Source organism: Meleagris gallopavo, chromosome 6, assembly GCF_905368555.1.
Source record: "Meleagris gallopavo chromosome 6, MGAL_WU_HG_1.1, whole genome shotgun sequence".
Classification (NCBI taxonomy): Eukaryota; Metazoa; Chordata; class Aves; order Galliformes; family Phasianidae; genus Meleagris; species Meleagris gallopavo.
Genome location: NC_139409.1, coordinates 27051899 through 27075139, shown reverse-complemented (window position 1 = coordinate 27075139; position 23241 = coordinate 27051899). Strand labels below are relative to the sequence as shown.

At 36.6% G+C, this 23241-nt stretch overlaps 1 protein-coding gene across 4 annotated transcripts in view; it reads left to right on the top strand.

Moving 5' to 3' along the window:
- The first annotated feature begins 13403 nt into the window (after window positions 1-13403).
- ETV1 (ETS variant transcription factor 1) overlaps window positions 13404-23241 on the top strand; it is a 65408-nt gene continuing 55570 nt past the window's right edge. Inside the window, exons 1-4 of one of the 4 annotated variants that reach the window (XM_010712722.3) lie at window positions 13404-13826; window positions 14253-14386; window positions 15134-15221; window positions 16950-16997. In XM_010712722.3, coding sequence (XP_010711024.1) covers window positions 14342-14386; window positions 15134-15221; window positions 16950-16997 — 181 coding nt within the window. In that variant the 5' untranslated portion in view covers window positions 13404-13826; window positions 14253-14341. Of the gene's footprint in view, window positions 13827-13879; window positions 14092-14252; window positions 14387-15133; window positions 15222-16949; window positions 16998-17301; window positions 17525-23241 lie in introns of those variants that run through there. The other 3 variants (XM_010712719.3, XM_010712721.4, XM_019616439.3) reach the window with 3 other exon arrangements.

Here is a 23241-nt window from a genome sequence, read left to right as displayed (position 1 = left end):
GTGGTACACCAAAGGGCTAAGCTATCTTCTCAGAAGCACTTAAACTGTGAATCTATGAGAATTCTTACTTGTGTGATGAGGTCTCAGCTTTAGTCCCTCAGCATGCTCAGCTGTATTGCTTGTGTGGGTGTTGTTTCAAGGAAATACAGCTGAGTTCTGGGAGTCTCTTTGATTCAGTAAGGTCAAGAGAAATGTTGTATTTTGCTACTTTTTGTTCCCCTCTCCTTCCCCCCCCCAAAAAAAGTTTTGTCAAACAGTAAAAGGAAAATATTACGCATTCTTTAAAAAATCTAACCAATATTTGACTTATGTTCTTTTTTCATTATAAGGAAACCATCTACTCCAATTGTTAGGCAAATTAGGTGAACTGGATCATATAACTAACACAGTATGCTATGACAAACAGATCTGATTGCTACCACTTTTTCAGTAGTGTGTGATGTGTATGTGAGCTGAGATCTAAGATAAAAATTCATTTTGATTTGAAATACGAGAATACATTTTTCGTGCCAACTCTATCAAAATCTTTCTAAACCTTTCCGAGAAATTCTGAAGTATATACTGTGTAAAACTCTGAAGTATATACGTGTAAATTTTCGGCAAAATTTTTGACCAAAAATTTTAAGTATGTTTTTGCCACGTCCATTCTGTCAGACTGCCTGAAGATGTTGTGATAATGTTATTTTTAACTGTGTGCTCTTTCTTCTCCAGCAAGATGGGAAAAACAAACATGTAATTCCTGTAAATGGACTCCTTAGATGTTATTCTTCCACTTATCCATTTTGGAATAACTTTATTCCTCTTTATAGTTTTACTGAATTTAATGACTACCAAAAATTTAAAGATTTGCCTGTGTCTTTCAGTACAAGACAAAATAATTGCCTAGAACAAGTATGTGCTTTTCTAGTTCTGTCTCAAGATCTCCAGAGCCTGCTAGCATTAGCTATGCTGGGCATTACCACGGAGAGCATAATTGTCATCTCTATGGAAATTTTCAGATCAACAAAATTAATAAGAGTTAGGGTAAAAGATTGGACTAATATTGATAATTAAAATGAAAATCAATGCTGTTGTATCAAATTTATACTGAAAAGGAAAACGTTGATTTTAGAATAATGAAATGTGAGGCATTCCACAAAATAAGACCAATTAAAACAACAACCTTCTTAGCCTCTTTTTCTGAGTTAGAGAATCATTACAGATAATGCCAGAAGTTATCTAACATCTGACAGTCTATGAGGTCAGTTGGTTATTATGGTTTTTCAAATATCTTCTCAGAGTTGCTACATGTGGCTGACTTTATATTTAACATTTTTGGTAGCAGCTCTTTCTAGAGAACAGTTTCTATACTACTGCTTAAAAAAGAGACTTTCTATTAATAAGCAACATATGACACTGTCGTCATCACTCTAAGTAAGCAAGCCACATTTTTTTTTTTGTCACTGTCATTCTCATATTTACTAATTTATCTTAACAGTGATAAACAGGATGAATATGGTTTTGTATTTGTGCTGAGGTGAGTTATGTTTGCTGTTTCGTTCTTAAGTTTTATGCAGTATTTTTGTAATTGCTCGTTCTGGAGATGTTTGTACAGATAAGAAGGCTTTTGAACATGTTTCTGTATACTTATATCCCACCGTTAAGCATTCAGAACAGCAGATGATATCCATATGGAAAGCATGACAAATATAAAAAATGCTATATTCAGACAGAAAAAATAAATCGTGTTTAGTGGTCTTGCAAAACCACCACTACAGTTGGCGAGAATGCTTTCCTTGTTGACAGTCTTTGCTCAGAAGCCTAAGCCTAAATGCTCGTAAAAACTCAACTCTCAACACTTTTGCTTCTAGAAGCTGAGGGATATTTGTCAGACACTACTGGCAGCACAGATTTCTCTGCTATATTAAACCTAATATAAATATGCGATTCTTCAAATGCACAATATGGATACTTGGAGTTGCCATTCCAGTGTTTCTCTAAAGCTCTCAGTTTCTTACAGGCAGATGTGTTTTTGCTGTTGTTTTGAAGTAAATGACAGGACTATTTGATGCCTCTGTTTTTAGCATGGAGGTGCTTGTGCTTTCAGAATTCAAAATTTATCCACTGATAAGGGATTTGAGTGAGCTTGCAGAATTTCATATACTGTACAACCCTGTAAAATACATTTATCTCACTGCCTCATATTCAGTAAAGGACTTTTTGCTAAAAAAAGCCACAAAATAAGTGAAAACTATTTGGAAGTTATGACAAATTATCCCTAATAGGCTTGATTTACTGTGCTGTTGCAGTTAAGTGGCATAGAAAGATTACTGAAAAGCCTAAGCTAGTTTATGTAGAAGCTAGTTCTGAATTATCAAACAGCTTTTGAAGAATCAAAAATCACTGGAAGCAACCATTAGCTGGAAAATGGTGAATAGCACGGACTCATCTTGCTTTTAATTAAGGTATAAAAAATGGTTTTGATAAGAATAAAAGTCAACAGTGATAAATACCAAATTTGGATGACCTCCTAATGAATCCTGGTTACTATTACTAGCATTTTGCAGAACTGTACATTTTCCGAGGTTGTCTGAGACTGCAGAGAAAAGAAAAAACAAAACAAAACCAACAAAAAAACCCCTCTTCCTTGTAAGAAGACCTTAAAAATGGAAAAAAAATCTTTTGTAAGCTCTAACAGCATAAGTAAATCTCATGGACTATAAGGTTCCTGACAGATCTTTGAGGAAACAAACTATGTAAATATGAAACACTAGAATTTGTGGAAAGAGGTTTTATAGGTCCTAATTATTCAATTATTTGGTAATTTCAAACATTCCAAATTGTCAAATATTTGCTTTTTTTCCCACTTTTTTAAAGGTTTTTCTTTCTTCTTTTCTGTCTTTTATTTTGTATGTCCTTTACAACTGGAATCAGGAAAACTTAATTCGGATATATTTATTCTAGAATTTCCTTATGGGAAGCTTTCAGTTCCGTGTAGTAATAGAAAGGTATTAATCTGTTCCTGTGGGAATAAATGTGGAAAGATATAATACTGGGGGACATTTTCTCCTGCTTTCATAATAATCATCTGTTTGTTTGTTTGTTTGTTTGTCTTTGAGTGATGACACTTATTTAAAAAAAAAAAGAATATTTTTTAATTTTACTTTTTGTACTTTTCAAGTGTTTACCTTCAAGTCTTAGAGTTTTCTCCTTGCTTTTACTGGGACATATTGTTATTTAACTATAAGTTATCGACACCTTTTTAGAACTACTTTGGTTTCCTGTGCATAACTGTGGTATATTGTCAGTAGTATGAGTTGAGATGGATTGTACATGGCTCTAACAATTGCCTCATTCCCTAAACTTTTGAGCACAGTACAAGAACATTCAGCAAACTGAACATTATCTGTCAAGTGCACCGTTTTTATTCTCTTAAGGGTGTAATTGTTAACAGAATATTTACTTGAATAATTTTACATGTCTTTCCATAGAGGTGCATCTTTGTGTGTATTACTGCAACTTTATACCCGTGTCATCCAAGGAGCTTGTACCAAAAATGGTATCTTTATGATAAAGTGACATAAGTGTCCCTGGGATTTTGGACACCGTAGAGAGAGAACTTTGATAGCAAAGAATAGGATCTAGTCCAAGAAATGAAACAACTAATTCATTATATCAACTAAGAAGAGTGTAGGTCTTTAGAAGAATTTTTTTTCTGACTTGCACTCCTCAAACAATCAGTACACAGTTTTTTCATGAATTACTTTTACAAAATGTAATGTAGTAATTACAGTTGATAAAACAATTAAACATGAAGAAAAAGCAAGCAACCTATAGTTCAGGTATGTTTTCCTTTGCATATTCCTTGTCGGTGGAAAAAAAAAAATTACATTGGCTCGGGGGACTGTGCTTGAGTTTTGTTTTGTAAGACATGAGTAGAAAGCAACTTTCTCCCTCATCATCAGAAGCATAGAGATGACAATAGAAGGAGTCAACAGCTTGTAGTTGGAACCAGATTTCAGATACTCTAGCCTTAGATATAAGAAGTCCTACACTCTCATGGTTTTCTCAAGGAGAATTTATTGTCTGAGGAGTCTTATGCCAATTTGAACTTCTGTTCTTCTTTGCACTAGATTCTAACTGAATGAGAAGATTTATTATTAGTATTATTTTATATTTCTTTAAATAAAGCCTGGCCCTGTTCACAATGGGATTTCCTGTTAGAATGTGATTTATCAGGAATTGAATTAATCTCCAGTTCAAACTGTACTGCAGGCCTCTAAAATTAAAAAAGAAAAATAAACATAGCAATTAACATTGAAAGAGAGCTAAAGTTAGCACTTGAAATTAAAATTACAATAAAGATGAACCGAAATCAAAATTGAAAAAATGAATGCACGTGAAGACTATTATGTACAGAAGAGAAATATGATTGCTATATTCTAAATCTTAGGTTAATAAATAAAACAGATCATGATACGATTGGCATAATGTAATTGTATAATCTGAGCCCAACCGAACATAAAGTGTACTTTTTATATTGTTGTTTTTCTTAGAGGTGTTTATTTCTTCTCTTTCCCTCTTTCTCAACCAAGATGTGATTTCGAAACAGAAGCAAATAAATGTCAAATACTTCTGTCTCTATTCTACCATTCTATTTCTGAAATTCTGCCAAATTGAAAATTTCCATTCGGCTGACTGGCATTTGTTGAACTGATTTTTATTATTATTATTATTTTAACACTCGTTTTCAAAAGTAGTGGAAACTTTGTGCAACCTTTTCTCTGTCTATCCACAACATTTCAAGAGCAGCTGCCTCTTTTTCACATAATAGATTTTCTTCTGCAGGTGCTCTGAAAAGTCCTAAAACAAACAAACAAAAAAAAAAACTTCACTTACTTGTGAGCCTCAGTATTTGATGTTTCCAAGTACGTATGTAGAGCAGGTGCCAACAATTTAATACCACATCATGATAAAAATACAGAGTTAAAATAAAAATCTACAGTAAATAATATCAGTGATATCTCTACTTCTTCCTTTTTCTCAGAAACAAAATAGAAGATTGTATAGATTTTTGGCTTCAAAATCTCTACTACTCAGTTACACTTTTTTTTTTTAAATGATAAAAATGAATGGTCAGAATAATAAACACAAGGAAATAGCTAGAGCAGAGTGGCTTATAAGGAATTCCTTATGTAAAAAGGCTTTTAATGTTTATAGTAGATTAATTTCTCCAGTCTGCAATGTGTTAGAGACATAAGACCATAAAATGTCACTATGCTACAGGAATCTTTCTCACTCTTTGTGGACCATATAGACTGCTCACTAGGCTGCAGATAGTTCTCAGAAGATGTACCTTTTTAGCTAGAACCATTTTTTTCTTTCATAAAATAATGGAAAGCCACAGCTGAATTATTCCAAGGTTGTGCATACCTTAAAAAAAAAAAAAAAAAAAAACTAAACCACTTTTGTGTGAACCCATAACAAGACATTTCAGAGAGCAAAATACTCTTTCTCTGATCAGATTATCTTACACTGCAGTCATCTCCTCCTGTTTACTTCCTTGCAGAGAAGATACCCATAGCTGTAACACCAGAAATAGCAGGTAGGGCTAGATCATATTTGCTCTATTTGGCCCTCATCGTATAAAATTGGAGATTCAATTTCACCTCCTGCTCTCCAGTTCCTATTTTGTGTTTGGATGAAGGAGAATTTTAAACATAATTTACTCTGAATCAGACAAAAAACATGATAAAATGAAATCCAATATAACTAGTAATTTATAGAAAAAAATGCCTTATTAAAATAGGATAGTTAAAGAAAAATGAAATTCCTAACATTCAGAGATAGAGTTACATATCTTTTCCTTCTCACCTCTTTTTCAAACACTGAAACCTAATGAATTGCAAAGTTCCAAATAATGGTAACCTTGTGCACTCTGTATGGAAGAAGCTTCTGAAATCAGAGCTGAGTTTGCTGACCCAATATTGCTAGGTCAGAGAAGCAATGAAGTCCTTGAATATGACTGAAATCCTCCCAGCATGCAACATCTGTCCCTCTTATTGATCCTTGGTGTACTTGCAGGAGCCTCATTTTCCTTTTTTGAAAAACAGGGGTAATTATGCTTCCCTGTCTTGCTAACAGGGAGGTGCAAATGAAAGGTTTTAAGCACATTAAATTCACCAGATAAAAAGATCACTTCCTGCTTCTAAATGTTCTGTGCCTGCTATGTTTTATAATCCTGAGGGTTTAAGAGTTACTGTGTTGGTATATCCCCTGTGATATTTATTATTTTTATGAAGTTCTGCACAACTCCTTGTGGAGGGCCCTACATCTTACACCTTTCTGTAGGGCTCCATGTCTGGCTCCATTTTTAGGGGATTTCTTCTCATCTGGAATTCTTTCTCAATGAAGAATTTACTAATCATATGGCTAAAACTGTTGCTTATGCCTCAACATAAAGCTTCCTTACAAGAAAACATGATCTTTTCCTAGTCACTACTTGCCAGCAGATTTTATACCTCTGAACTTCATTTTTCCTTGAGGCATCTCTGCCTGCACACAATCTGTAGTGCTATCAGAGACTTGCTTCTTGCCCATTTTGCCACCCTTTTCTTGTTGCCCCTCGCCCTCATGCTCTTCTCAACTGTCTTTATTAGGAACACTTCATCTTTGGCTCTTGCCAATGCAGTTTACCCTCACTGTGATATTCTCTGCTAGATAGCTGTCTAATGGATGTAATAGCCATTCAAGCAATAATGAATGCTCACAGTACTATGCATTTTCTACTTTTTGCTTCGTATGGGAAAAGTTCCTATGGAAAGCTCAGGAACCTCTTTGTTTTCTTTCAAATGCTTCCTTCACCTGTGGTAAAAATACTTCTTTTTGGTGCTGGTAAAAACCATATGTTGCTGCTACCTATTTTATTACTTCTGTCTCTTAAGAGTACCAGTATGGGGGAACAAGGGATGCACAGTTTCATTTATTTGATGAAAGAATAGAGAAAGGCATCTTTATTTAGTATCTCCACAGTCACAACGTAGTCCTACTGCAAGGCTGGCATTCTTAGTAGCTGTAAATTATAGAACACATTCAATACAATAAAACTGAGAAATTAATCTGTATGATCTGATTTTCCTCACAGAAGTTAACATTGTACTTTTCTCTCACATTTAGCCCTCTGTAACAAATATATATGCCCTAATGCAAATAGACATACAAAAATTAATTCACCACCTCAACACAAATGGCAGTACAAACCTCTCATCTTCTTGCCAGCAAAACAGCTTACCAGTTTAACTGGATATTGTGTCAGTTTGTCTCTGAAACAGTTTTTATTTTAAATATGTACTTCAGCTGATGTTGTTTATCTAGTCTATATGTTTTGTTTCTGCTGCTAAGATGGGTCTTGTTTCCTATTTATGAAAGAATATGCACACCATATTTTCCAAATTTTACATTTTTCTTTCTCTTACTAATCTTTATCCGCTTTTCAGTGTCTTGTTATTTTTATGTGCTTGGAACTGGGCTTAGATTTTGTACTTTCTTTGTCACTAGCATTGTTTTTCTTTAGAAACTCAGATATCGTAGTCAAAAAACTGGGTTTAAGGCATGCAAAGGCAGAAGGTTGCATCTTCATGGCTGTAAGTGTTTATAATTTCACAGGTGTAGTCCTCCAGATGGGGAGACTAGAACATGCAAAGGAGGATGTCACAGACAGTTGGTACATTAATAGTGCAGGTGCAGCCATATCAGTAATATGATGTAATATCAGCACAGTCATTGCCTGCTGGTAGTAGTAGTTTTGATCGCTGCTGTAACTGGCAAAATTTATGAATGAACATTTATAGGGAGGTGCATCTACAAAAAAAAAAAACAGAAAAAAAAAAGAAAAAAAAAGGAGAGATTTCATAACAAATCTGTAAAAATTGCTATCTGGATTTTTTGGGACCACCAACCTTGTAGAATCTTAAGTAGATGTCTGTACTTGTAAGTAGTAGATGGATGAAAATATCCACATAGGGCTTAGTATCTTCGCAGTCACAATGAAGTCCTGCTGCAAGGCTGGCATTCTTAGTAGCTGTAAATTAAAAAACACATTCAATACAATAAAATAGGGCTTAAAAATGTAAGAAATACATGTCCACATGTGTTAGCATGTAAACTGTCCCATAAACAATATCTCTGGATTGTCATTTAATCAATGAATGTAGTTTATTAGTTGCCCCTATAGAATCTTTCTTCTCTATGATATATTCCTCTGCTTCTAAACTTAAGGCACACGAGCCCTCCTTTCAGTCCAGTGCTTCTTGTTTGTTTGTTGCTGTTTTGTTGTTTTTTTTTTTTTTTTTTTTTTTTCTGGTCATTACAGCCATTCATATAATAAATGTCATTACATTTTTTCTGCAAGCCTCTTGCTCAAGTCTGTGCTCAAGCTCTGGGCATGTCTGATAGTGATCTTGAGTGAGTCTATAATTCTAAAAGTGCGTTTTACACTATTCTTGTGTCTTCAGGATTTCAGGCTGTCAGGAAGAATGAAATCACAACCAAAGTCACTTAACGTACACTGAACAACTTCTGAATAACAGATTTTCCAGCAATTTAGCAAACACAACTGATAAACTTTTCCTTGTCTTTCTTCCATGTTTGTCTTAGATGATAACTGCAGAAGGAGATTTGAGGTTTTCTATCTCCCCCGTGAGCTATAATGGGGCAAACATCTCACATAAAATATGCGAAGGATTCTGAAGTGTTTGTATGATTCTCTCTCAGTATTAATAAGGGAGGATGTGCAGATTAAAGCCATCTGTGAGATTAAGGTTTGTGCACAAATTCTTTGTCTCGCCTGATATCCAAATGACTTCTAGGCTACTTCATTGTGGCTGGCCATTTTGTGAGTGTAAGGCAAGGGCAAGGGCAGCAAAGCTAGGAACTTCAATGAGCTAGCAAGAAACCCATTACAATTCACGTGTATATGTTTTTACTTGGTTCTACCAGACACTCATATATTGCCATGTTAAGCTTGAGGCTAGTTGCTTTTTTATTTTGATTTGCTCAATTGGTCAGGAAATGAGTATCACTAAGATAGTGACAGTTTATACAGACCAATCAAACTGTCATTTCACTTGTTCTCTGGTATTTTGTGGCAGAGGATTGCTTACTGCTTTGGTTGTGATTTGGTGCAGAGCTGAGTGTTCTTTCCTGAGCATCAATTCAGAGGTCTGATTGACCCACTTCTGTTGTGTAGTGTTATTGAAGTTACTATGCATGTGTAGCATGACTTTTGTCCTCTACAAATTCAGAGAGATGGATAATGGCAATTCAAAGTGCTAGTTGCAGCCAGGATACACTTTCTATTAATAGGCTTCCTATTATTTTCAGTGATAAATCTCAAATGAAGAGAGAATCATTATCCCTCTTCATAGGAATAAAAAAAAGGTGCAGTGGCAGGGGCAGCCTGTGTGGGGATTACATAGCAGACTGCCAGCTGAGCTGGAACCAGACAGATTTCTGAGCTCCTCATTGCTCTAGGACAGTGTTCTGACTACAAGAATTGCCAGTCTTTCTTCTTTCTAAGGTTTCTGTGGTCAACTCTAAGCTAAGATGGAGGCTGAAAATTTATTAAACTGAGTTCACTTTTCACCTGTAATAAGAAAAATGTTTGGGCTTTTTGTTTCTTGCACTGCATGTGGAATATATCTTAATTTTTGTTTTCCTGACTAGCAAAAGTTTCTAGTACATAAATGTTTACCTGAAAATTACCTTGCATTGTATTATCAGGTAAATGGGTATTTTAAAGGAGGCCTCTAGGTTAGAGCATTGCTGACTCTAAACTACAGTGATGTATACAATGTGTTATTAATCGATATGTTAAATACCATTTAACTGGGATTAGTTCTTTGTTTTCTTTCCTTCTTTCTTTGAAGACACTTGTTTGCATGCACTGTTAGTCTGATGGTTTATCATATGGCTATAATTGTTTTGTGTTTCCTTCCTACCGGTACTTTCCTTTTTTTCTAATTTAAGGTTCAGTCCTGGATGCTGCATCTGAACCAAAGGCTTTATGAAAAGCTAGGCTGCCATATTCATTTATCTTTATTTTTCCTTTTTAGTTTTTGTTATTATGTATTATTTGTGTGCCAATAGCATTATGATAAAATAAGCACTGTCAGCATGCTGGGAGATTCAGCATCAGTAGGTTAAAAGGTGGCCAAGGGTTAATTTGTTAGAGAGAAATCTCATTAGGATTTCATGGTTTTGCTGTAGTCGCATACTTAGTTGTTATTTTATTGAGTCTGCTATAGACTATGCTTTAAATATTGCTGGTCAATAGTTGCTTAATTGATGGCATTCCTTTGTTGCACACCAGGTTCGGAAGTATCACATTTACTGGGGACAGTGCTTAGAAGGAATGATTCAGATAACAATTTTAGAAAATAAAGTAAAGTCTTTCTTTTTTAACTTTGTACTGTTTTAAAATTTACTTGGTTAATATATTTCAGTTGTGACTATGGTTTTTGTTTTTGCTTGTTTTTTTTTTTTTTTTTTTTTTTTTTCCTGAGGGGATTTTATGAATATTTCCAAAAGAGTCCTTTTTTTCAGCACAAAGTTTTTTTGAGTGTAATTCTCTGTCACATTGTCCTGTTGTCAGGTCAGCTCATATTCTTGGTTTGTTTTTTTTTTTTTTTTTTCTTTTTTAAATTGAATTTAGTTATCCTACTCGGTTATGACTGTTTATTTATTTATTTGAAAATATGGTTACATTCTCACATTTTCCAGGAGAAATCAGTGTTTATTGGATCTTCTCTTCATTCTGCCTGTCTGGATTTACTTTGATTTTTTAAGTTACAGCAATGATTTGTAGCTCCAGTGTGTGTCAAATCAAGCAAGAAATATATGTTTCATTGTCCTGTTTCAGATAACTGTGTGAAGTATACACTGCTATTATGATATGGAAATAATATGTATTTTTCAGTATATAGTGAGGATTTATACTGTAATTGAGTCCAAGTGTTTCTAAAAGAAAATAAATATCTTGCTTACCAAGCACTGCCACTAGGAAAGCTGAATTATTTTAAACAATTTTTAGCAAAATAAGTTCAGCACAGTTTTCTAGAATATATTCAACTTGATCAAATCTGTTCCGTCTTTCCAATTTTTAATTTTATTTTTATTTTTAGAAATAGTAGTTAAAACATTAAAAGTTTATTACATAAATAAAGCAAGGTTGTGGGAATTTTTGACAAGAATTCGAAATTGCAAAATTACTAGTGTAGCTACACTAGTTTACATATAACATAGGTAAGACTGGTAATAGTACAAGGCTACATTTCTGCATATAGAAATTGGAGTGACTTGATGGCATATATGTTAGGGTTTTGTTTTGTTTTTCTATAAGCACCAACTTCTTAATACTTAAAGACAATTTCCCTCAGCACAGCGGATGAACAGAGAGGAGGACAAAGAGGTCTTCAAAATAGCTTTATTCCTTCCATTCCTCCCTAGCATGTGCAAGGGCCAGAGATGAGAAGAAGAAAGGGGAGAGACACACAATATGAGGAGCAGCAGCAGGCACACAGTGTGTCTCCAGCTGGGACACTTGGGCTTCTCCTGGAGTCACAGCCCACCTGACACACTGAATACAGCCATTGCAGGATGCTAGAGCACCAGTGAGGTGCAGGCCTCCTCCAGCTCCATAATCACTAGCGAGGTGCAAGCCTCTTCCAGCTCTGTAAGCCCCCAGTGAGGTGCAAACTGCAGAAGATGGGATCAAACTGTGCCAAGTCTGCAGGAGGTGATGAATACCTGACATGGCTGAGGTCCCTCAGGAACTTAAGCTTGGGAAACATACACACCAACAAACTTTAATGTGCTGTTTAAAGAAAAAGCCATCCATCATGATTTTGATTGAGACTAGAGAGTCTCATATTCTGGGGACTGGTTGATGAGTGGCTCAGATATGCACCCAGCAGGAGAGCTCCATCAGCTCTGCAGAAGGCAACTTACGTGGCAGGTCTGTGGGTTAAGACATGCACTTCTGGGGCCAGACTCTTCCAATCCCATCATGTCCCCCCCCGCTGCTTATGTCTGGGTATAAATATAAATTTTAAAAAAATAATAATAATAAAAAAATGGAGTAATTATCCAGGAAACTGCACAACTGCACTTATACCTGTAGGGTTTTATTTTTTTATTTCCCTATTACATTACAGAAGTGGTGTACAGAAGTAGCAGCTCCGAGATTTAGCCAAGGAGACATTACAATTATCATTGGGATAGACAGTGTTTAAAATCTAATCGAATACACTCCTGTAATTCCAGGTGTCCTGGGGAATGGAAACAGCAAGAGCAAAGAAGCTAGCAGCTGGTGGAGTGCATTTACCCTGACATGGCAGCATGGGAAGGATGGCCTGGTGGGAAAATGAGGCTGTCTTATGGACAAGACAAGTAGCATGTGAGTGTGAATAGCAAAACTGGAATGGAGGGAGAGGGAAAAAAAGTTGTGAGAGAAAGAAATATACTCCAGAATAACAAAATAATTGGAATTATCAATATAAGCTAGCCTACAAGCAACCTGAATATTGTTAATGCCCTGCAGGCAATTTACTCAAAAGTGTTGTTATACCCATAGGTGTGATGAAATCCCTCATAAAGGGCTGAGGGCAAGGCTGGATTTGGTCCCTTAGGGATCTGCCTGGTGGTTGTGGAGCTGCAACAGATCATAAGAATCTGAAACTTTGTATCTCACAGCATGTCATGAATACCCAAGTATGCCACCTGCCTGCTGCTCTATCTGCTGTTCGATGCCCAAAACCTGGACAAGGATGGATTCTGTGCAAAACCAAACTGCTGTTCTGTTGCGTGTCGGCAGTTCAGAGTTTTTAGGCCTTCTGTCATCCACCCTCTGCAGAGAAAGAAAGTAAGTTGGCTTGGAGAGTCCATCAGAAATCCTGAGCTTGCACATCTTGCCACCAGAAACAACCCCTGGGTCTAATGCCTGGCTGCTGACCCAAAAACTAAGAAATTGTCATGAAAATAGATGTAACAACTGATTTCTATGATTCAGCTAAAACAACAACAATAATAACATCACAAAACAAGACAAACTGGGATGCCACCAGATCGTGGCGGAGCAGCACGAAGCCTCAGCTGTGGCCAAAGACTCCGGGTGCTCTCGCCTCTGGTTCCTGAGAAGTTTGGTGGGACTGCTGTGCCGCCAGAAAAAGAATGGTGTGCGTGTGTGGGGATGTTGTTTCCCTGCTTTTCTGAAGCCAGAGAGACTAAACTTGTTCAATTTCTTATTTTCATTTATTTATTTATTTATGAGGGATTGGAGGGGGTGGGGGGGAACCGGGGGTGTAAGCCGCTGTAGGATCGCGGGGTCGGTGCGGTGGCACCGTGCTGCGTATGACTGCGGATCGCCGCCCCCCCCCGCCCCGGCCGAGCAGCCGCGGGTTGCGGTTCCTCCTTCGCGCCGGCAGCGGGGCCGGGCCGGGCCGGGGGGCGCGGGCCGGGGCCGGGGCCGGGCGGGCGGGCGGCGATCCGGCGATCCGGCGGGGGGGCGGGGAGCCAATGGGCGGCGGGGATCCGCCGGCGCGGCTCGGGGGCCCCTGGAGGAGGAGGAGAGGAAAAACCACGGGATTGAGCTCTGTCAGTGGCGCTCGCTGCTTCCGAGGGGAAGTGCCGGGGAAGAATTAATGTTTTTATTAAATTTGGAGGGAATTTTTTTGCAGCCGATCGCCGCGCGTGGCCTTCAGGTGGGTCTTCTCCGCAACTTTGTCCGGCGCCCTGGAGGATTGCGTGGTGGCGGGGGGTGGCCAGAGCGATCCCCGAGGAGGAGCGGCGGGGTGCGTGCTGTGTGTGTGCGTGGGTGTGTGTGTGTGCGCGCGTGTGGGTGTGCGTGGCCGTGGCCGGCGTGCGCTGCCGCCGCTGCCGCGAGGTGCCGATCGCCATTACAGCCGAGCACACGGCCCCAGCCGGGGCTGCCAGTAGTGCGGATGGCCCGGGGGATCCTGCGGGAGGATACATAAACCCCTGCCTCTCGCCCGGCTCTCGGCTGCTGCCCCGAAGTGCTTTAGCTCCGGGTTTTCTTGGCAGAAGCGTGTAACCCAGGTGAAGGCAGAGAAGGGAGGGTTGTTTTTATGAATGGGACTCTTTGAGGTTAATTAGCTATGCAAATGCAAGCAGTTCATTCATGCTTTTCTTTCTTTCTTTTTCTTTCTTTCTTTTTTTTTTTTTTTTTAATCTAAAAGCCATCTTGTATTCCCCTCCAGGCTGATTGGAGTTCAGATCCCGAGGAAATCTCCAGATCCAATGCCCAGTAAATAAAACACTGAGCTCAGACTCGTGGAAGAGCCACAGGATGGATGGATTTTATGACCAGCAAGTGCCTTACATGGTCACCAATGTGAGTGATCAGCTTAAAGTTGGTGTTTATAAACTTGACTCCGACTTGTTTATGTGGGGGAGTTGTGCAGTCAGAGTATCTGCTTTGTTGCCGCTGTAGGGGCGACTTCATCTGAGAGCTGTTCCTGTGAGACAAGCTTATCTTCCCATTATTCCAATAAACATAATGTTCTTTTAAAGACAGTTTAGGGATGATTAAAAAATCCTGAACGTAGTCATTGGATCAGAAAGGCAAGAGCAGCAACTGCATCCAAAGTTTCTGGCTGTGTTTGCATCCAGCACTCAGAAGAATGAAATTGAGTCAAACCTTAACATTTTTTTTTCTTTGCTTTCAGGACTTTGCAAACAGTTTTATAAGTGATGGAGGAGGGAAAGACAGAGCAGTCTGTTATAGTCTCATATTTGGATTCTCCTGTGTATATTATACAGAGAGGATCTATATGCTATTGTCTAGGTTTGTGTACTTTAGATGCTAAAAATACATGGTTAGTACTGTGTTGCTTACGTATTTGTCTGCATAAATAGAAATCTTCATGGATAGCTAGAAATATGTTGCATTTAAACACAGGAATCTTTAGGAGGATGTTAGATGCTCAGCAATATCTTCTGCTAGAAGCTTGAGTCTGTAAGAAGATCATTTCCTTGTTTGAAAACGTAAAGAATTCATGCTGTCTTTGAGTATTCTTGATTAAATGAAAAAAAAAAATACCCTCAGATTTCTAAAGTAACTGATCTTTCCTGTTTATAGAATCCGCGTGGGAGAAACTGTAATGAGAGACCGACAAATGTCAGGAAAAGAAAATTCATTAACAGAGACCTGGCTCATGATTCAGAAGGTGAGAGCTTATTCTTCTCCCCCCCCCCGCCCCCCAACCTTACTTACTTACTAATGCAGAGAAGCTTTTTTGAGAGCTCTTTATTTATTTATTTTGGAAATATATTTATCTAGATCAATCTGAATAAACAAGACAAGAAAATTGCATTTACTGTTGCAAGACAAACTGGCAAAGGCAATAAACTGATAAAGCTGATATTCTTTCCTTGACTTACCCTGTTGCATTTTAGGTATTGCTGCGCATGCGGCGCATGAATGTCATGCACTGAGGCCAAGACTTTGCAGCATCTCAGACAAGTCATGGACAGAGTGCACCTGGTTTTATCTCCTTCAGGCTTCATGAGATTCAGAGTTTCCACGTTCTCCCACTCTTTTCCACTGGTGTATGCTCACTGGTGAGAGTAGGAACAGAAATGCTGGTGTGGAGATGCCTTGTTTTCACTCTTGCCTTATGGTACAGCTGCTGCTGTTGTGCCAGCATAACGACAGGGTTAAAAACCCTGGGAAGTTCAGTTAAGGAAGACTAGGACAGAAGATGTTTTGAGAGCCAAAGTTTTGTAACTTGTTCACATTGGTAGTTGCTGACATAACCAGGGCTTGAGATCTGTAGTCTGGTTGTCACTTCTCTAGGTTACAAGGTCAGTAGACATGCTCTCTTACACCCCTCTGAGTATGACAGGCATATAGGAGAGCATTCAGAGGCTAACAAAACGCCCATATAAATCGTAGCAGGGTGAGGACACACTGAGATACTTTTAAAAACCCTACTTATTTGCTTGGGAAAGTTTTTTTTCTGATGCAAATTGAAAAGAAAACAATTTCCTGATTTTCAGTTAAAAGATTTCCTAACATAGGTATCAGTCGAGAGGAAAAATGAATAGCCTCTGTCATTTAAGTGTATGTAAATAGTAAACTGTCAGCATTCAGAAAAGAGGAAGTCACTCTCAAAATACAGTAAATTAAAAATAAACCATTTGTCAGTTCAAATATCCTACTCGTTGTCCGTAAACAGAATTTTCGTAACTGCATTTCGGAGCTTTGCAAATGATCTGAATGCTGCTCTTGTTTGCACCCTTATAAGCAACCAATTTCAGTGAACTGCAAAAAGGTTTTTCTTCTGCAAAATGCAGTCTTGGGAGAAAGTAGTTTCACTTTAAATAAGTACAATAAGTATAGTATGCAGGAAATAGTGCTGGTTCTCTCGTCATATAAAGTAAAACATAAGGTGAAGTACAGAAAGAAGGTTTTCCATTTCTCTTTGCTGTTGCAGCTCCTCAGGCCTTTGCTTCAAAATTTTATATGATAGTTACAACCTTGCTAATAAAAATATTCAGTCTGGACAGGGAGAACTTGTGCTGAATTCCAAGAGAGCTTTATCTGGATGGATATTGCAGGAGGAGGCCTGGGTCATATAAGTAGAAATAGTTCACCTGTATTAGAAAGACTAGCAGTTTTAGCCTCTCTGTGTGTTGCTGAAGAAGCCTATTGCACTGTAGAACTTGGTTAATATTCTGTTATTATTTCAAGAACTGATAAAATAATACAGTAAGTATTATAGAGGTGTAGAAAAATCATTAACTGCAACCCGAAAATATCTTTGTCTATATGTTTGACTACCAAAATAGAATTCACATACGTTCTTCAGGAAAAAGACATTTTTGAGTATACATTAATCTTAGGAAGAGATTAAAGGTATGAGTCTTTTATCCCTGTCTTCATCTTTTTGCAGAACTCTTTCAAGATCTGAGCCAATTACAGGAGACATGGCTTGCAGAAGGTAAGGGAAAAAACTGCTTGTAAAAAGGGGAAAAATAACTCTGAAGGGAAGAAGGAAAAAAAAAAAAAACTCCTGAACTTGCTGTCTTAATGTTCAGCCCAATTAATTGAGCTCTAAAAGAGCCACCTCATGTGTCATGCATACATTAGAGCCTCTGATGAGTTTGTCTTTGGGGACTCTGGGGCTGCTCTACCCAGTGTCATCACAAATTACCAGGAGAAATTGCTTCCAGCTCACAATCACATCTGCTTTTGGCAAGAACTAATGCACCAAGACTTCAAGTTCTAAGCCTCTGTTCAGATTTTAATTGCAATTGATCAGGTTTATATTATTGTACCTCGAGAGACTACATACAGCCAGAACTGGGCTTGCTGTTTCCTTTAGAGCAGCACATATAATTATTTGGTGTTCTGGTGGAGTACTTTCTGATGGCAGAAATTAGTTTCTCTGGGTTCATCGGGACGGGATGCTTCAAGATTTAAGTGCAAGTGTCTTCTTTCCACCTTGTTCACAACATAGAACATTAGGTGTGTATGGAATACTTAAAAAGTATTATTTCTTCTTTTTTTTTTTTTTTTTCTTTCTGTTGCCTTTAAATATTTTGCATGCTTTTCTTCCGATTTCTAGTTATGAGATTGTGTATTGGATGATTAGAAAACTGACATCGGTCTTTTTTGCACCTGTTTCTGCTTTTAAGTATTTTGAATAATCTTTCAGAGCACATTCTGCCGAAGAGAGAAAGCTTAAAAACAATTATTTAGAAATCTGAATTTAGAGTAGCTGTTGAGAGACTAATTTACCAAGGAAAAAAGATGAGCTGCTGTTATAAGAGAACTTTTACAAAATGCAAGGGAGCTTTCTGCTTATAAAGAGCATTTGTTCTCATCTGCAGTGCTTCTTGATTTCTTTTTTCCTTTATATTTACAATACTATTTATTTCAAGCATAAAGATTTTTATGCATTTTCTCTTCTTAATATTGCTGGATGAAATTTTAATGTAAATTTCTGAAATCAGATTTTGATGCAAACTAAGATAATTTTTCCAAATTTATCCTGATCAAAATGGATATGGGTATTCACATATGTTTCATTTTTATCGTGCACTGGACTATGCATAGTTGTTTATAGAATAGATGCTCAGGTTCTTTGGAAGGGAGAGACGTTGGGGTGAGCTGCTTGCTGCTGCTTTTCATAGAAGGAGGGAAATGTTGCTGGTGACTACTTGGTTTCAAACTGTTTGGTTTTTTTTTTTTAGCAGCTTTATATGTAGTTAGTCAAATTCTTAACCTGCAAATAAGGTGTGGGGTACTGTTTATTTTGCTGATGCTTTTTTTTCTAGCATTATTTTTAGCATGTTGCTATTTGGTATGTAATTAAAAAGTGTCTTTTAAATTTGTGGAGCAGACATTATATTTCTATGAATTAGTAAGATTCTTTCCCAATCATTGAAAACAGAATGTCCTACAAAAAGATAGTTTTTTTTCTAGTATAATGATCAGCTACAACTGTATCTGTCTCTATGGTAATTTTAAAAAGGTTCTCTTTATTTTATATCAGCTCATTCATTTTAATTAGCCAGAAGTATGTTAAAATGCTATTCAAAATATATTATTTTTTGGATGGAAAGAACTTTTAGCTTGATTTTTTTTTACTGGGATGAATATTTTTGTTTCTGAAAGTGATTAGATTTCTTTGATCGTAAATCAGAAAAATACGGACAGATTCATAATGCATGTGCAGATAATAATGTAAGTTTGAAAAATAATATGGAATTTAAAATTGATTTAATCATTTCTGTAGGTACATAAATTACTATAATGGCAGTTTTTATTCTACAGGCACTACCTACTTTAGACTAGAATGAATTGTATCAAAGCCTTTTTTTTCCCCTTTAGTTGAGTGTGCTTCACTTAATAAATTTAGATAGAATTTGAGAGAGAAAGGTTCTAGATCTATGTCAGCGAGGTGGAGGAACCTTTAAATGCAGGTAGCATCATCTGGTAAGTATTTGAAAATTAAAAAAAAAAAAAGAAAAAGGTTTTGTTTTCGTGTAGCGGCATTAATGTGTAAAATGTTATAACTGTGTTTTTTGACAACATAGTTAAACTAAAATTATTGCTGACTTTTCTTACTTAAAGAAATTTGTATGTTTAAGGCCATGCCATGTTTTTTATCTCTTCCATAAAACTTTTCCCAGCTTTCCTAAAGGGTAAGCTAAAATCCCAAAAAATCAAGATCAGAAAATCAAATATTGGTTTCTTAACTTGAGCATAACATTTTACTGGAAAACAAACAAACACACACACACACACACACACACACACACACACAAAAACCAACTAGTTTTGATAGTCTTTATAACATACTCGTGTTTGAGAATATTGTGGCTCTGCTTAAATGTCTACATGGGTGAACTTAGCCAGGAAACCAATTTCAAAGTCATACTTGTTTACCCCTTGTTAGATGTGTCCATTTATGTTCTTCTGGACCTTCATAGGCTAAAAGTCTGCCAATTTGGCAGAGTCAGTAATGTTTACATATTTCTTTTCATAATGCTCTGGAGCCAGGGAAATGACCATGAAATTTTAAAACATCTTGACCCTTTTTAAGAAAAGCAGTGGCAGCTGACCAGGTTTCTCCCACGAGTTCAGATCCCCACTGGGGAGTAACCAGGTCAAACATCTACTTATTAGTTAGGAGAAGAAAGTGAGCTGCATTTTATTACATGCAAAGAATGCTTGCTGGTTTTGTTTTTTGTTGTTTTGTTTGTTTGTTTGCTCTTATTTTTCCTGAAGCTACTCGTACTGTAACACATAATTTAGCCTGAAGATCAGTTAATGTCACCTGTATTTACAGTTAATGTCATCTGTGAAAAGTTGGTAGCAAACACAACAGAAATGTATTCTTTTCGTACTGAAAGTGGTGAAGGTTCTCATATATTAAAGAATTAATGTAAACAAATGCAAAATGTAAACAATCTAGTAACCTCTTTAATATTTTATTACTCCATAATTAACAAGCTGAATGCTACTTGCAGAAAACTTAGAGGCATATTCCACTAGCTGCATAGATCTTTATGGAAGCAAGTTTTGCATTTTACATTGTAGTATTAAATGTGCAAGTAAGAGTCTAAATTGTTTTGATATAAAACTTACTCTAAATAAGGTTTCTTCATGTTGATTGTTATGCAGGACTGAATATAGATACTAAGTGATTTCTGATGCCAGAAATGTAAAGTTTGAAGCCTTTAATAATTGCTTCAACCTTCAAACTTGAAAGGAAATAGTTAAAATTGCCTGTTGCTAACCAAGACAAATATTATTCAGATATTATCTTTAGTTTTATGTTTAAATAACTTGATGGCAACATTTTGTCATGATAAAATTAGAAGATGACTTTATTGATTTTGTGTATTTGGAATTAGATTGGGTTTGTCAGATAGCAATTGTTCAGCGACTTGAAAAAATTTGTTGAAATATTAATCTAATGTTATCTCATCATGGTAGCTGTTAGTTCTGATTCTGGAACAAAAAGAAGAGAGGAATGAAATTCTTAGTGAGTGAAAACCTCCTTTGCATGGTAAAAGCATTTGGTTTTGGGAGAATAACAGATTAAACAAGAAACAATTTTTTTTTATTAAAAATTACTCTTTCAGATACAAGTTCCTCCTACACTGTGTTAAAGATATGTAAAAAGCATCCCAAGCAAAAACAAATAAGAAATGTTTACAGTAGATCTGCTTCCTAACGTGGTAGATAATCAATTCCTCAGATGGTAGTAAACTGAAAAAAAATAAAACTTTATGTTGTATGGCTTAAAAAAATACAAAAGGCTTAAGTGAAAACTAAGTGGTTTGAAATAATGGCTACAAGTAACGGGTTCATGCCTCTACAATAGCTTAGTTAAAGTGAGTAGATGACTATTGCCGGCTAGGATTTAAGCACTGGTTCTTGGTATCTGAAAATGAATTATTTCTCCCAAATAATTAATTCCCACATTTGAGCTGAACTTTAGGAAATGAGTTTCTGCCCTCTGGCCGCCTGTGGAGGATGCACCAGATTTGTGGTGATGTCTAATCTAATGTTGACTTCTAGTTTACTCCTTCAACTAGGAGGTATGAAAATGAACAGTTTCTAGTTCCCAAAGGGTCACTTTTAATAAAAGAAAGTTATCAAATATTTGTGTAGTTAAAGTGGTTTCATTTAAATCAGTGAAGCTGTGTAGTGGTTTACTGTGCCTAACTTGTTTTCTGTCAGAAAGTTGTAAAATTTAGCCAGCAAATACTACGGAGCCATATTTGGGAACTATCCATGTTTTTCTAGGAGTAAAAAATACTCAAGAAAGGACGCCTTAATGCAATAATAGCAGAGATCTACCCGACTGGGCATACTTTAAAAAGCAGTGAAAAGATTTTCATTTCGGGATTTGTGATTCAGAGAATAGCTTCTTTTATAGATTCTAGTAGTCCGACAGATTTGGCTTTCACAAACTCATAACTCTTAAGTACTTGTGGACAAAAAATGGGGAAAAGTGAGATTAGGCAAAATGGGATGGGTGTGTGTGTTTTCTTTTAATAAGAAATCCAAAACAAATAAAACCACCAGAAATCTTCAAGTCTAAAAGTTTGTATAGTAATAAACATTCTAAGATTTTTCTTGTTTGCTGGAAAAGTAAATTCCTTTTATTCAAAATAATAGTTTTCAAAGGTGTAGTAGGTTCTGCAAACTATGAGGAGATGTAGCACAATGTTAAATGAGAGTGTTCCTTATAAGCTATCTTTTTTCTCATTTTTAGTATAGCACCAAATGAAGAACAGATTCTGCAAACCCATCTTCATATTCCTAGGGATTATTCACATAAGGAAGAATTTTGAGATCTGGAGCTAGTTTTGAACTGCATTTAAGTTTATTAGTCAGAGCATCTTACTTATGTAAAAAGAGTTTGGGGTTGTTTTGACAGTAAATCCAGTGCTTATGGGAAATATATATATATTTTTTAATCATCTTGAAATTTGTCACTGTGCTGCTTCTGAATGCTCCTTTGTTAGAAACAGTTGTTTCTCTGGAAAAAAAAAAAAAAAAAAAAAGAAAAAAGAAAGAAAGAAAAGAAAAAAAAAAAGAAAAGAAAACAAAGGGCAAAACCCAAAAGGCAAACCAACCCCCCTCTCCCACCCCATTATTTCAGGAATATTTAGACTGTATATAATCTTTCAGATACCGAGGACTGACAATCAAAGAAAACTGAAAACTCTGTAGACTCATTACTTCTGAGGCCTGAAAGTCTTATTTTAGCTCCAGCTAAAACACTACTGGCCATGTATAATTTCCTGTCAATTTAAATTTCTTTTGGCACTTTGAATAAATCTCTGATATTTTAAAACAAATGGCTCTTAGCTCTAAAAGTGTAGCTTGAGGTCAGAGAACATAGCACGAGAGGAAGTGTCATGATACTCAAAATAAAGTTTTAAGTGAAGTAAGAGGTTTGCAGCTCCTTGTCTTCTTTAAAAAAATAAAAATAAAAATAAAATAAAAAAAAACGAGTTGTTTTTAAACAAGAACACCTTTCTCTGGAGTGCAGTTCTGCTTTACAAAGCTGTTTGTAATCAGGAGAAGGAAGAGTTAAATTTAAGCCCTTTATAGCTCGCTTAACTTTTCATTTATTAAATATGTTCCTCAGCAGGTCTGTGCTACGTCTTGAGACAAAGCAGTGAAATCAGTGTGTTTATGCCTAAAGTTCAAGTTTACTTTGCTGTAGCTTTCTGGAAGGGTGTGACATGAAAAGCTTGTGGTTGGGGCCACATGGTTCGTGCTGGACTGTGTTTTTGTGAATGGAGGCAGAACTCCAGTTCTGACTGCTTGTCTTGAGGAATTGCTTCGGAGATCAGCTGTCTCATTCACTGGCAGAAAGAATGACTCATACATCTTCTGCCTTGTTTGGCTCCAGGTCATTGTTACAGTGGATAGAGCTGGTTTTAATTAAATATTAACTCCTTTTGTCCTGGATGCTTGTTCATGGGGACTTTTTATTTTTGTTTACTTGCAGGGAAAGCAAGGTAACCGGCCCTAATTTAAAACTTTTTTTGTATCCCTGTTTTTGAACTTCATTCCCTCTGCAAAATGTGCCGCAGTTCAGCTTTTTAAGGGCTTTTTAAAACTCTGAAAACTGCAAACAAATCTTAAGTATTTTTGTGCTGCAAACGTTTGCTTTTCACAAACTGAATTTAACTGAGTAAGTAGTGAAGCTG